Source organism: Vipera ursinii, assembly GCF_947247035.1.
Source record: "Vipera ursinii genome assembly, chromosome: 2".
Lineage (NCBI taxonomy): Eukaryota > Metazoa > Chordata > Lepidosauria > Squamata > Viperidae > Vipera > Vipera ursinii.
In genome coordinates, this window is record NC_139513.1 from 136,435,285 (window position 1) to 136,451,641 (window position 16,357).

Sequence of the window (16,357 nt, forward strand, 5' to 3'; positions counted from 1 at the left end):
GGAAGTATTCTCCACTTAACCAAACATGTTTTACTCTGCATTTTTTAACACCAGCTGAGCGATGGGTGGCCTGTTTCTGCCACACATTCCTTTGGATTTTGAAGTATTTTAATTAATTGTTCCCCTTGCATGTTAGGCTCCTTCGGCAGGATCAGAGAAAATTGCTTCCAGTGTTCTCACAGACTACTCTTTAAATGAGCATAGCTGAATCTAAAATGAGAAAGTTGACAATTTATCTCTTCTCCAATGCCACATCCTACTACTTGATTCTGCGCAAGACTCCACCTCTTCCTGACCTGCTTTGGCTTTGCGTCATTGGAGTACAACTTCTGGAGTTCTCAGACATTACTATACCAAGGCGTTGAGACCCCGTAGTCCAACATGTGTAAAACCCACCAGGTTGGAAATGACTGGACCTTCCAAAAGGTTCTGCTGTTCTGAAGAATTAAAAGACACTAAGAAAACATGGCACCTTCTTTCTGTTTGGTCCCAAGAGAGCCCGGTTAACTTCTTTTCCCAGGAACTTCTCAGGTGTTGCCTGGGGGTGGGTGGACATCTCATCCTCTCTTGTTTTTTCATGAAGTCATGGAAAGGGCACCATGCAGAGGGAAAAGGAATCAGAATGTGTGAAGAAGAGAGCTCCCATGACCGGGCTTGTCAGGAATGTCCTTCCTCAGAAAAGCCATAGTTAAGTTAGCAAAGTACATGCTTTGCATGCAAAAGAGATCCCAGATTTCATCATCTACATCTCCAGACAAGCAAGGTTGGGAAATTTTCTATTAGGAAAATATTGCAAGATGACTGCCAAAGAGTACAGAGACACTGCTGAGCCAGACAGATCAACGGTTTGAATCAAGTTAAGCGGCATCCTGTATTTCTACTAGAAAGGAGCAAGTCTGAAGTAGGGTGAGGAGAAGACTCAACGAAATATGGCCTTCCGGTTCCCTCTCAGCAAGCTGAACTCGTTTCTGGCCCAGCTTTTCGGCATTCTGGCAGGAGGGAGTGGTGAGATGCTGAGATCTTTAGCAGAGCTATTGGCAAGGTCACTGCTCCTGGCTAGGAGGGGAAGACGCTGGCAAAGATTCAGAGTGACTTGAACCATGGACATGGTCAGGTGGAGAGTGGGAGGAAATGACCGGACAGCCATCAAGAGGAAGAAAGCAACCATCTTTGCTGTTCACGAGCTCTTCTCCTAGTCCTCAAAGGGATTTGCATTTGCAAATCTGGAGCTAGTGCAAAATTCTGTGAATGGGTGCTGGGTACAAAGCATGGAAGCTAGGGCAGGGGTTTCTGCACTGCTCTACTGCACGTTCCCATCATTCTCCAAAACTTTACAGGGAAGGTGTTCAAAATTAAATGCAGGGATTCCCTACAGCAGAAAAAACAAGCCACACATTGTATTTCTCAAACGTTTCTGGAATTTCTGCTTTGAAAGTGAGGTAAAATAAAGAGAAATAGCGGGATACAATTGAACTATTGAATTAATATAAAAATCATAGATAGCACAGGCATCTGGTAGAAGCCAATGATATCATCTGCACTGTGACATCATCATACAAATGAAGTGAATTATGCAATTTGATTCATGGTATGACTGACTACAATATGACATAAATCATCTCACTGAGAATGACCATGATAGCCAACTACTATTGCCGGTCTTTAAAAAGTGCCCTCACTAATGTATAATGCCTTTCCTAAAATTACTTCATGTCACCAAGGAGGGATAAGTGTCAGCTTGTTGCCATAATTTTATGGCACCTTAAAAATTACCCAATGTATCATCCGTGAGCTTTTAAAGATTTTGTTCCACTTCCTCAGATACATGAAGTCCAGCTCTGAAAAATGAGTATTTTATTCCCACTCCTTTTTGGAGGTGAAGGTCAGGAGACAAAAGAACCAGCCACAGTACAATGGCTGTGTGAGAGATGCAGGGAACATGATGGCGGAGCCCCAAAGTCTGGAGTCTGTTACTCTTTTCATATGGAATGCCAGAGGTGTCAGGCACACATAATTGATTATTTTATGCTATGAGAGTAAGAGAGGCGGAGGCGGTTCGGGTCTGGATGGGGAGGAACAGACTTCAACTCAACCCTGACAAGACCGAGTGGCTTTGCATACCTGCATCCCGGGTCTATTCGGATATTCCATCTCTTTCTATGGGGGGTGAATTATTACCCCCCGTAGATAGGGCTCGCAACTTGGGAGTCCTCCTAGATTCACGGCTCACCTTGGAAGATCACATGGTGGCTGTGACTAGGGGGGCTTTCGCCCAGGTTCGCCTGGTGCGCCAGTTGCGGCCCTATCTAAGCCGGGATGATTTATGCACGGTCACTCACGCGCTTGTGACCTCTCGTCTAGACTACTGCAACGCTCTCTACATGGGGCTTCCCTTGAGGACCACCCGGAGGCTCCAACTGGTACAGAATGCAGCCGCGAGAGTTGTGTTGGGAGTCTCCCGATATTCCCATGTCACACCTCTGCTCCGTGAGCTGCATTGGTTACCAGTTGTCTTCCGGGTGAGATTCAAGGTGCTAGTAATGGTGTTTAAAGCCCTACATGGCAGGGGTCCGGAGTACCTGAGGGAACACCTGCTGCCGGCGTCTACTTCCCTCCGCCCTGTGCGCTCCCACAGAGAGGGCCTCCTCAGGGTGCCACCGGTCAGAGAATGCCGACTGGTGGCCCCCAGGGGGAGATCCTTCTCTGTGGGCGCCCCGGAGCTATGGAACCAGTTACCGGTTGAGCTCCGGACGGCGCCCGATCTTCGCTCCTTTCGCCGCGATCTGAAAACATACTTGTTCGAGCAAGCCGGCCTGGCCTGAGGGGGGATTGGTGGGTTTTTTTTACTATTTTTATTGGGGGTTTTTTACCATGTATTAATTGTATTTTTAATCGGGCATGTATTTAATTATCTTTTATTTTTTGTAAATTTCTGTGTTTTATTCTTGCCCTGTACACCGCCCTGAGTCCTTCGGGAGAAGGGCGGTATAGAAATATTAATAAATATAAATACAAAATATAGATTTGAGATACCACAGAGAGCATCTGGGAAAAGGCAACAGAAACAGCTGTCCTTCTACTTTTGGAAATATAAAATCCAAAGAGCAATCATTTATTTTAATTCCAAGAAAAATATCCTGAGGAGATCCAAAGACATCCTGGGACATGCAACACTCAGTGGAAGTGCTGTGACCTGATTTCATTCAAGCTGGTTATTTGCCAAAGTCTGTTCTTTATCTGTGATCATGTTTCCAATGGAGAACTCAAAAAGTCAAAGATGATCTGATGGGAAGGGCCTAGTTCCAATCCCACCAAAAGTAATCCCATTTTAAGGTAAGAATCACACAGATCAGGTCTATGACCAAGAACCAGACAGAAAGCAATGACTAAACGGACTTAATGTCTTTTCTTATAATCTGCCTGGATATAAATCACAATAAGAGCAGGTTTAATCTCTGATTCAACCCAATACATTTTCCCCCAAACTGGCATTAGCCCAGTAAATAGGAGATAAAGCACAATCTAATAATTACTTAGATATAACTAGTGTCCCTGTCTTTCCCTCAATTTTAGCAGCTTTCAGAAGCAGTTTAGAGCTTACCTAGCTTAATTCACAACCCTACCCATCTGATACACCAGTTAGAAGCTTACTGAACCTTACATCTTTGCTTCTAGTTAAGAGATTTCTCTCCATCTCAACAAATGTACTAAGCCACAAATGGTATTAATGTGCTGTGAGAACACTGCCAAGTTTAACATACTTGAGTACTTTACTACAGGAAGATAAGAATGAAAAGAAAACCCACCTACTGACTTCCTTACTACTTCCTTTTCTTAATAATACTGACCCTTGCTTCCAGCATTTGCTGCTGCCCCCTTGAGTTGCTATCAGGAACGTCAGGAGTGTCAAGGATCCAACTTGGGGCCACCATCACTCGCCAGCAGCTCTTTTGCTCCACACAGCTCCTTCAGAACGGATGGTCATTGTTTTGCAATGGAGGAAGGAGCTTAAGGAGCAAAAGGTGCTAGAGGCATGCATTTTACCTCACAACTCCAGAATCTATCCCTATTTTTAAAAAGACTGTCTGGTAACATCAGTTGCATACTCCTGAAACGCAGCAAGCTTAAATTTGCTGCTCTCTATTATGGCTTCTGAATGCAATTACAGTAATAAATCCTACACTGGCTGCCTAGGCTATTAAAAAGGTTTGTAATCATATTGTCAAGTGGTGAAAATGAGGACAATGAACATTCTTAAGAATAGATTTTATTTTTATTTTTTAAATTCCATTTATATCCCGCCCTTCTCCGAATACTCAGGGCAGCTTACAAGCTTAGCAGTAGCCTTCATTCTATGTATATGCCTGCTTATTAGGGCTTTCACACACACCCACCCCCCAAGCGGCATTATTACAAAGTCAGCTTAATTGCCCCCAACAATCTGGGTCCTCATTTTACCTATCTGGAAGGATGGAAGGCTGAGTCAACCTTGAGCCTGGTGGGATGCGAACCTGCACTAATTGCAGGCAGCTGGTGTTACTTAAGGAGGCATTAGCCCACTGCTCCACCAAGATCACCCTTCCAGATCCAATCCAGAAAGAATTTGGATTTTTAGAGCAATGGGCATATTGAAGTTTTGATAGCATCTTGCAAATGCCAGTTACTATAAAGGGAGAACTGCCACAATAGGCACGAAGCCTTGGCTACACCAGAGAATCCAGTCCATGTTGTGGATCTATCTTAAAGATACAAGGGCCAATTTATACCTGAGTATCTTCCTTAAGTATCTTATTTCCAGCTCTTCTTCTAGAGCAGGAGTGGGAAATTATGGCCCTTTTATGACTTGTGGAGTTCAACTCCCAGAATTATAAAGGAACCATAGTTCCCCACCTGTTCTACAGATTAGAAACCAGCAACTGCTTCTTTTGCACTTTTAAAAAGATGCATTATTATGACTAATAACTGTGAAGTCTTCGGACCCCAAGGATCTAAACAGAATATCTTAGCTAAATCAAGGATATAATAAAGCAATTTTAATGGGTTGCATTAACCACTACAAGAACTTTTTAATTTTCCACTACGAGTTTGATTCCTTGTCACTCTCATAATCAAGAATTAACTTGATCTGACCCAACTTAGCTTCTAAATTAGACAAGCCAGATATGCCATCTGCTGATGCCTTTGAATATTATGACTAAAACAAACAGCATTTGAACTAAGAACTAATTTAATTTTTCTTCCCGTTTTTTAAATTATAAGCATAGGCCAGAACAAAGAATTTACTTCAATTACATGTATACAAGTAAGCAGTTGAAGCTTTTTCAAAATATTAATTACTGGACAAAGAATTCTGATTCAAACAAACTTTCATTTTCTCATCTCAAATGCCAAAATTAAGCTCTTAATGAAAGGTATCTTTTCCATTTATAGCCACAATTCTTATTCTTTTATTACATTCAACTTTAGTTTTTCAAAGCTAATACTAACTGGAAATAATTTGTTAATGGAACATAACTGGGGGAGGGGGTGAAAAACCTGTGCACGCTGACCTACTTCAGTATTACCAAATAAGAGTACTATGAGTTTTTATCCATAAATCCATCTCCTGCCAAATGGATAAACAAGCTTCTCTTAGGTGCCAACAAAACACAACAGCAGTCACTCACATAAGGAACCATCCAAGTTGGCTGGCACAAGGTAAACTGGGACAAAAAAACCAGAATGTCTTGTACATAGAATCCTTTTCAAAAATAATTTTATATGCTGTAAGTTGTATTCTTACAGAATCAGGTGTTTCAAACACATTTCCATGAGGAGAAAAAAAAATCCAGAAAAATATCTGGTTTGCATTAAAATCTTTTGATTCATAACTGCCAGCTGTTCACCTTTCAAACTGCTGCTTGTTAAATCCGTTCTGGAAGGCAATGGTTAAAAGCTGTAATAGCTATTCTATAGCCTTTAGAATGGCACGTTAGACACATTTTACCAGATAAAATACTTGCAAGCCACTGAGTCTTTTTGATTTGATAGTATGCAAGAGGAGGATGGGTATGGGAAGAACCCCCATAAAGAAAAAGGGTTGCTATCAAGTTTTGATGAAAGTCTGAGAGAGCTCTCTCAAAGCTGCTTCATGAAACAATACTAGGTTGTTTCCAAGAGCTAAGCAAAATAACTGTTTTCAAGGCTACTTGCATCACTCAAGTTATTCTTTAAAGTTATTTGGAGCATATTTCAAAGGTATTTATTAATCTTGTACCCACACATTTTTTTAAGACCCACCCCTTTAAAAACACTAGGGTTAACACAAACAATCACCACTTGTAAAATGTATTTATTGACTCAATATTTGGCATTGACATCTTTTAAAACATCTCCTTACATCGGCTTAGGGGGTGGTCTCGGTGCAGCACCCTGGAGGAGAAAAAGAAGAAACGTTAAGACATTCATCTAACTTTATTACTAATGATAAACATAACACATTAATCTTAATTTCTACCTCAACAGAGACTTAAAATATAGCTGCCTTGTACAACAAAGAATAGTTGTGGCCTCTGCCAGAATGCTAACTGGCTCAACAGTTCATTAATAATATGCAATCCTTTTATTTATAATCTTTCACTTCCTATTAAATTAATTATTAGCTTTTAGAAATATATTTCATCTAGGCTTTTTCCATGCCAATAACAGAAAGCACAATAAACTATAACTGTCAGGATTACTTCATTCTAAGACAGAATCAAACAATCCTAATGGTGTGTAGCATATCATGTGAATATAGAAAGGAAAATCCTTAGCACATCTGCTTGTGTGAGATAAAAAGTGCAGCCCAGAGCTGCATGCTGCTATATGCAGATGCTCAGGGCACCATTCCATTGCTGAACCTCCTAAATTCTCTTTCTAAAGTAGTCCCTGTCACCCACTGTTAAAAGTATTCCCTATACACCCTTGGCTTATACAGGCAGCCCTGAATTTAACAATGGTTCAAAGTTACACAGCCTTGGAAAAAGTTATTTCCATCCTGTCTTTACATGTAGGACTTGTGCGACTGCAATTTAGGCACTTGGCAACCAGCTTACATTTATGATCAGCTGCAGCATCCTGCAGCCATTTGAGTGCAATTTGTGGCCTCCCTATCCAGTTTTTGATAATTGGGGAAGATGGAATCGCCCAACAACCATGGTAAAAATGGTCATAAAATCAAGTCCGGTCACATACTGAGTCACTTAGCAAGCACACTGCTTAGTGACCAAAATTCTGATTCCAATTGTGGTTGTGAAGTTGAGGATTGCCTGTATAATCATGCAAAAACGGCATGATACTTGTACTCCACCAATTAGGTTAATTTTGTTGTTGTTGTTGTTGTTGTTGATAATGTAATAATTTGCAGTTGACAATACACTTACTGCTGGCCTGAACCGGGGAGGAGGAGTGCGGTCCTTCCGGGCCTCACGGGATCGGTTCCTCACCACCTTGCTGTGGATAGCACAGCTAACACAATAGTGAAGTTTCACATAGAGTTTGGGTAGAACATAGGCTGAGGAGAAAGCAAAAGATAACTGGAAAAGGCTACAGTGGTCCAAGATGCCTACATTAGACATTAGATCTCATGATTCCCCCTGAAACTCTACATCATGGGTTCCATTATTTATTTATTTATTTATTTGATTTGTATACCGCCCTTCTCCCTAAGGACTCAGACCATGAAAGAATAAATTATGGAATCTAAAAATGAGAAAGAAAAACAAGCTCCAACATTATTTTACCAAATAAGATATAATGGAACAATTACGAACATTTCCAGCCATACAACTTACATTTCTTATCCTCTTTTTAAAAATATTCATTTTAAAGCAAGGTCCCGCAAGAAAGATCTTGGTTAAAAAAAATTTTACACTAAAATAAATGGAGTGATTATTTTTGATGGCAAAAGAAAACTGTCCCATCAAACTGCAGTTGAAATTTTTCTCTCATCTGAGTTCTACTTTTGGTTCTTTCCTATCTTTTCTTTTAATGAATCGTGAATTAGTCAAAATTACAATGCTAGAAATACAAAAAATTTGGATGATGAGCTATCAAACAGGATTAAGATTTTTAATTCAAAAGCTTCCTATCAGACAGAGAATACAGAATATTTAAAATGAACACCATAGTAATGAGCTAGTTAACATCAATCATCACACTACTATCTCAAATACAAAGAAATATATGATTGTTCGTTGTAGTTTTCTAATCCTTTAATTTTCTAATCTCAACTTTACATTGCCAATTAAAACCAAGGGCACAGCAAGAGGAAGAGCTTACAATCAAAGACACTCGCTTCAGAGATATCTCGGACTGCAGCTGCTTCTACAATATTTCGGATGACAAACTTCTTAATAGCTTTATCCTTGGGGACACAACGGGCACAGTTGGTACAGCGTATAGGCTGGACATGTCCTCGGCCCTTCTTGGCACGGCCATTGTTTCTTCTCTTCCTTGTCTGTTTAAAGGAACAAAATTTATCACAGAATGTTAATAACTGACAAACAAATTATGCAATGCAAAGTGATACAATGTGAGAACATGTTGTGGTGCAAACAGTATTGTTACAGACAGTACCTGCTTTGATAACCAGGTAGCATTGCTGTCCTGTCACTGTCTCCTTAACACTTTTCACTCAAAGGTACATTTTGCACCTTGATATCTTCAAAACTTCCAAAGACTGACCACACAGATTTATATTTACAATTTATATATTCGCCAATATTCTTTCTGTATGTGTGTACACATACAAACAGAACCATTACTACCTTTTTTCCAAAAGTTAAAAAAAGAAGTCAAGTGTAAACAGCAACTGCACACATGTGTATGAGGGATAAGCAAAGATGTCCATTTTTTCCAGTTTGTACGTTTAAACACTAGCTTCTTGGGATCTATTATTATAAATACAATAGATCCCAAGAAGCCAGTATTTAAACCCACAAAGTGGGAAAGACGGACATCTATTCTTAGCTCTACACATCTTAAACGTGCCTTCCATGTGTGTGTATTTGTGTGTGTGTATACACACACACACACACACACACTTCACAATAAATCCTGTTTGTATAAAGTACTTTCACTGAATATTTCTTCATTGGGATTCCCCCCAAGAGAAACCAGAATTTGGGGGGCGGAAGGGAAGCTCTACACATCTTAAACGTGCCTTCCATGTGTGTGTATTTGTGTGTGTGTATACACACACACACACACACACACACACACTTCACAATAAATCCTGTTTGTATAAAGTACTTTCACTGAATATTTCTTCATTGGGATTCCCCGCCCCAAGAGAAACCAGAATTTGGGAGGCGGAAGGGAGAGAACGTGTGCTATCCAAGCCCTAACCCAGTTCAGTCTCAGGCGCCATTTAAGTCCGGCCCGCCCTACTGGAATGGTCTCCCTTAACCGGGGGTCCCTCCAGAAGTTTCCGAGTGCGAACCCCAGTATCATTCCCAACTAAAAACAACATGGCAGCCCAGCACACGAGGCGGCCACCGGGTCGGGAGAGGCCGAGCTCTCCCGTCCCCTCCCCCCTCGGTGTAAGACCGCGAGCTGAGAACGTTAGCGACGTCCCGCGAACTCCTCGAGCCTAGGCGGACTTTACCACTGAGATGGCGGGCGGGGGTGGGTGGCTGATTGTGCCAGGAGTCCCAGAGTATCAGAGAAGGGCGATTCTGGCCACAGGTCTCGCTTTCCACCAAGCTTGCTTCAAACGGGACGCGTATTATTGTGGGCCAGGATTCAACAGAACAGCCACCTCCCCTCTCCCAGGCAATTTCACGGATGTCTCCAATTCCGCCCTCTCGTTCCCCGGGACAGGTGTTTGTCTTGAGGGGTTTCCCACTTAGCGGCCCGCCACCTCGCGCGCGCGGTACCCACCATTTTGACGGCGAGGAGGCGAAAGAGGATCCGGCTTTTTTCCTTGGGTTTTTTATATTGCTTTCCTCCGCGAAGCGGAAGCACTTTGGTCGTACTTCCTCCTGCCCCCAAAACTCTTTGATTCTCTCAGAAGGTTTAAGGAGTGAGGATAATACAACGTGGTAAAGGGTGTTCTAACGGAAAATAAATAAATAAATATTCGTCCTGATTTGTTGGTGTAATTCTGGGACGTTTGTGAATGGGACTATATATATTTGAATGGGACTATATATATATAGTCCCATTCAAATATATATATTCTAGGTTTAGCGGAAGGATATTGTACAGTGTAAAATTTTTTTTTTTTACAAATTCCAGGATGTATCCCAGAATACATCACGGGTGCGTAACCTGAATTTATTGCATATGCTAAAGAAATGCGTATCGGGAGTTGTGGTTTTATTATTATTATTATTATTCAGAGCTACCATCTACCTAACGCGTGTACGAAGAATTATACTTTTGTTCTTTTGCGGAGGATTTGCTGGGCACGATAGGAGGGGGACAGAACTGAAGAATTTGTAAAAGAGTCAGAATAAACTTTTGCTCCCGTTGTTTGATTTGTTTTAATTATTTGTCATTTCCCCCAGTTTTTGTTGCAATAAATGCAACATGTAGTCATAGTTTAACTTGCATTAGTAGCATTTTTAATTGCTACGCTTTTGTACTTTTGGAGTTTTAGGTGGATCTCCAGCATATCTCATAGGAAAAAGCACATTGTCAGAATTCCATTTTGAGGTAGGCTGTTAGGTAGGTATCTACGGTACTCAAGCACCTTTGTTTACTAAGATTGGAGGCAGATTTGTGGATGATTTGGAATGTTTACGTTTTGGCAAATTAAGATTATCCTCTGGATCCATATGCTAATATGATTGTAAATCAAAGTTATATGGGCTTTTTGTATATTGCAAATGATGCTGGGTGGAGGCTATCCATTTCTAGAGCTTTATTTATTTATTTATTAAATTTATATACCGCCCTTCTCCCGCAGGACCCAGGGCGGTTCACAAGGCAATTAAAACATCACAATATAAAAATTAATAACAATTAAAATAGATTAAATTATCCTTAATTAAAATCTAAAACCCCTATAACTCTGATTAAAAACCCAATTACAATAAGTTAAAAAATTTTTTAAAAAATCCTCAGTCCTGGCCGGAAAGAGCTTTGATGATCCCTGTTGGTTAGAGCAGAGATCTCCAATCTTTTGGGCACCAGGGACCCGTGCCATGGAGAAAGGTTTTTTTCCGCGGTGGTGGACCAGAGGAGGTGTGGTTTTGAATACTGCTTGCATCTTGAGGATGGAGCTTGGCTTGTTTGTACGGCCTGCTTGCTGGCATGCTGCAGACTGGTGCCGGTTCACAGACCAGGGTTGGGGACCCCTGGGTTAGAGGTTTTTCTAATAATATTTATTTATGTATTTATTGGCTGCCCATTTACCATACAATAACTGGGTGGCTTACAGTTACATCTAAGTTAAAACATAAAAGTTAAAATCAAACATTAAAACCAAAGACACATGGGGAGGGTGGGGGTGGAGTGGGGGATGTGGGATCTGTTATTAATCAACCATCTCCATTGCACCTTTCCCCCACTGGGGTCCCAAGAGTTGGGGCCAACCTCACATTGGGGGCAAAATGTTCCAGAGGGCAGGAGCAACAGCCGAGAAAGCCCTCCTGGATCCCCCCAGCCAAAATAATTGGGCTGACAGAATATGGATGACATTCTCCTGCAAGCTGTAGTAACAGACTGCCTTTTGGACAGTATCAGAATAACTACAAGTGTGTCTTAGAACAGGGCTTTTCAACCTTTTCACCCATTGTACCACTTTTAGGATATGGCAACATCCGAGTACCACTAGTTGCCTAGCAAGGTGTCAAAAACTTGATGACCAAAAAAAAAAAGGAAAAAGGTGATGAAGTACAGGTAGTCCTTGACTTACAACAGTTCGCTTAGTGACTGTTCGAAGTTACAATGGCACTGAAAAAAGTGCCTCCCAAGCCACAGCCCAGCATTTCTGCTGAGGATTTGCAGCGGGGGTGGAGTGGGGGTGTTTGGTTTTTATTCCCCCCATCTGCTGGGTGGTTGCAGCAGGTTTTGGTCACTTCACATGACCCTGGGACACTGTGACCGTCATAAATATGAATCAGTTGCCAAGCATCTCTAAATTACAAGACCCTGGAAATGCTGCAACATTCCAGCTGATCAGCGCTTCTTCTGGGCTCAGAAGCTCCAGGATCAGCGCCGAGCTCCAGCTGGAGCCTGGCGCTGATCCTGGAGCTTCTGCTCAGCCCTGCAGCCCCAGCCATCTCTCGCTCAGGCTTGAGCCGTGCTGCCACCGGTTCAGCTCATTCCCCTCCCCCACTGCCACTTTTCTAGGATGGTCGCGTACCACCTGCCAGGTGCCAATGTACCACAGGTGGTACCCGTACCACTGGTTGAAAAGCCCTGTCTTAGAAAGCTGTTTTATAATATGTTGCAAATAGTGGGTAGTGAAGAAGCGGGAGAGGAATACTATTGATGCTTTTGAACTTTGGTTTTGGAAAAGACTCCTGAGAATATTGTTGACAACCAAAAAAACCAAACAAATGGGTCAATGAACAAATCAACCTAGAGTTCTCACTTGAGTACAAATTACCAGGCTCAAATTATCCTACTTCTGATACATTATACCTAGATCTCTGGAGCTGGCTCTAATGCTAGGAAAAGTGAGAGAAAGAGGACAACCAGCAGCAAGGTGGATGGATTCAGTTACAGTGGTGAATGAGGTACTCTTAGAAGAACTGAAAGATCAGGTTAGAGCCAGACCATCACGGAGAAAATCTATTTATGTGATTGCTCAGTCAACCACAACTTGATGACAATGACATAATTAATTCAGACATAAGGACTGCAATGGGCATATACCAGGGGTGTCAAACTCAATTTCATTGAGGGCCACATCAGCATTGCGGTTGCCCTCAAGGGGCCGGGTGGGTGTGGCCTGGGTGGGCGTGGCCTACTGGGTGGGCATGGCTAGAGTGCGTACGGCCTACTGGGTGGGCGTGGCCAGCTCTACATCGTTCGCATCAAGGGTGCCTATGGGGGCCTGGGCAGGAGTGGGACAGATCTGAGGGTCTCTGGCAGAAGGAGGGTCTCTGGACCAGGGCCAAGGCAGTGGGGGCCGTTCCCTCACTGTTTCCAGGATGGCTTTGCGGGCCGCATGAAACCACTTCGCGGGCCGAATCTGGCCCCCGGGCCTTGTGTTTGACATGTCTGGCATATACAGTCATGGCCGAAATTGTTGGCACCCCAGAAAATTTTCCAGAAAATCAAGTATTTCTCACAGAAAAGTATTGCAGGAACATATGTTTTGCTATACACAGGTTTATTCCCTTTGTGTGTATTGGAACACAACAAAAAAGGGAGGAAAAAAAGCAAATTGGACATAATGTCAAACAAAACTCCAAAAATGGGCTGGACAAAATTATTGGCACCCTTAACTTAATATTTGGTTGCACACTCTTTGGAAAAAATAACTGAAATCAGTCGCTTCCTATAACCATTAATAAGCTTCTTACACCTCTCACCCAGAATTTTGGACCACTCTTCCTTTGCAAACTGCTCCAGGTCTCTCTTATTGGAAGGGCGCCTTATCCCAACAGCAATTTTAAGATCTCTCCACAGGTGTTCAATGGGATTCAGATCTGGACTCATTGCTGGCCACTTCAGAACTCTCCAGCGCTTTCTTGCCATCCATTTCTGGGTGCTTTTTGACGTATGTTTGGGGTCATTGTCCTGCTGGAAGACCCAAGATCTCAGACGCAAACCCAGCTTTCTGACACTGGGCTCTACAGTGCGACTCAAAATCCTTTGGTAATCCTCAGATTTCATGATGCCTTGCACACATTCAAGGCACCCAGTGCCAGAGGCAGCAAAACAACCCCAAAACATCATTGAACCTCCACCATATTTCACTGTAGGTAGTGTTCTTTTCTTTGTAGGCCTCATTTTGTTTTCGGTAAACAGTAGAATGATGTGCTTTACCAAAAAGCTCTATCTTGGTCTCATCTGTCCACAAGATGTTTTCCCAGAAGGATTTTGGCTTACTCAAGTACATTTTGGCAAACTCTAATCTTGCTTTTTTATGTCTCTGTGTCAGCAGTGGGGTCCTCCTGGGTCTCCTGCCATAGCGTTTCATTTCATTTAAATGTCGACGGATAGTTTGCGCTGACACTGATGCTCCCTGTGCCTGCAGGACAGCTTGCATTCCTTTGGAACTTGTTTGGGGCTGCTTATCCACCATCTGGACTATCCTGCATTGCAACCTTTCATCAATTTTTCTCTTCTGTCCACGAACAGGGAGATTCGCTACAGTGCCATGGGTTGCAAACTTCTTGATAATGTTGTGCACTGTGGACAAAGGCAAATCTAGATCTCTGGAGATGGACTTGTAACCTTGAGATTGTTGATATTTGTCCACAATTTTGGTTCTCAAAATCCTCAGATAGTTCTCTTCTCTTTCTGTTGTCCATGCTTCGTGTGGCACACACAGACACACAATGCAAAGACTAAGTGAATTTCTCTCCTTTTTATCTGCTTTCAGGTGTGATTTTTATATTGGCCACACCTTTTACTTGCCCCAGGTGAGTTTAAAGGAGCATCACATGCTTGAAACAATCTTATTTATCCACAATTTTGAAAGGGTGCCAATAATTTTGTCTAGCCCATTTTTGGAGTTTTGTTTGACATTATGTCCAATTTGCTTTTTTTCCTCCCTTTTTTGTTGTGTTCCAATACACACAAAGGGAATAAACCTGTGTATAGCAAAACATGTGTTCCTGCAATACTTTTCTGTGAGAAATACTTGATTTTCTGGAAAAATTTCTGGGGTGCCAACAATTTCGGCCATGACTGTAAGCTTCTATGCATTGGAGATAGAATAGCCAGCCATTCTAACACTTGCATTGGTAAAACTCAATGTCCTTCTTTGTAAAACACATTTAAATGGATGAAGGAGTGACATGTAAAAACTAAAATGACCCAGCCTATTAGTCCTAAAGGAATAGTCTCAAACCTGAGCTTCTTTGGAGTAAAACTAACTCAGGCTGTTATCCACAGGGTTAACCAAAGGGTTAATGTCCTAAAAATGATTCAGATGAAGTTCTAGGAAGACCTTACGAAAATAAGGAACTTTAGATATCCCATCTGTATGTCTCATTCCATTTTCAGTAATGCTTCTGGTGGTGCCAACCCTGATTGTGTCACTGGGGATGTAAAATTATTATTTTCACTATAGTGAAAAATACCAGGAAGTTGGCAAAAAGTGACATCTTTTCACCTCTTTGCTGAAGCTGGGAGTACTGTAAATATAGTCACTGTCTGGCTGATCAATATATCCTTTAGACAGGACAAAACAGACACACACACCAATAAACTCCGAAGACTAAAGGAACGCCAGAAACAAACCCCTCCTCTCTCACAGCAACACATGAAACAAACTGTGCACAACATCTCAGATAGGATTCTCACCAAAGCCGAAACCAACGTCCTGTCTAAAGGATTTAATTTTGCAGTCGCTCCCAAACACATTCCCACGGAAACCATTATATGCGGAGTCGAATCCAGCCTGACCAAAATTATCCCTGATGACGCCAACAAAATCAGACTCGAAGTGACCAACATCCTCTGCACCAGCAAACCACCCAAAAGCAACTTACCCAAAGAGGAACAGACAGCACTACTTAACCTAAAAAATGACACCAGCATAATCATTCTGCCAGCAGACAGAGGCAACGCCACAGTGGTAATGAACTCATCTGACTACCATACCAAATTATCCAACCTACTCCAAGACTCCACATACAAACTCCTCAAGCCAGATCCCACCACCTACCTGGAAAAAACCACAAAATCCAAAATAAAAGCCACCCCCATCAGTGAAGAGATCCAGAAAACAATCATTCCCAGAGAAAAATCATCCAGATGTCCTAAGCTCTATGGTCTGCCCAAGATACACAAAGAAGGAACCCCACTCAGACCTATAGTCAGCTCCATAGGCTCACTTCTACAAAATCTAGCCAAATTTCTTGCCAAACAACTACAGCCTTACGCAAATTCCATCACCTCACACATACAAGATTCATTCCATTTCATAGAGATCATAAGTAAACTAAACTTACAGCCCTGTGACCTACTTGTGAGCTTCGATGTCGTATCCCTCTTCACCCAAGTGCCAATCAAAGAAGCCTTGACAGCTATCCTAAATAAATACAACCCCCCAAAACACATCCTAGATCTGACCAACCACTGCCTATCTAACACATACTTCATCTACAATGGACAAAGATACAAACAAATGGAAGGAGCACCCATGGGATCACCCCTTTCACCTGTCATCGCAAACCTCTACATGGAACACTTTGAAACCCTCGCT

The 16,357-nt window shown here is 42.1% G+C and overlaps 1 protein-coding gene across 1 annotated transcript; it reads right to left on the reverse strand.

Moving 5' to 3' along the window:
- Positions 1-6,313: 6,313 nt before the first annotated feature.
- RPS26 (ribosomal protein S26) lies at positions 6,314-10,021 on the reverse strand. Its single transcript, XM_083356512.1, has 4 exons — positions 9,904-10,021; positions 8,302-8,479; positions 7,404-7,534; positions 6,314-6,411 (listed from the first exon to the last, which is right to left on the reverse strand). The coding sequence occupies exons 1-4, from the start codon at positions 9,904-9,906 to the stop codon at positions 6,376-6,378; spliced, it is 348 nt and encodes a 115-aa protein (XP_083212638.1). The 5' UTR covers positions 9,907-10,021; the 3' UTR covers positions 6,314-6,375.
- Between the last annotated feature and the right edge of the window lie 6,336 nt (positions 10,022-16,357).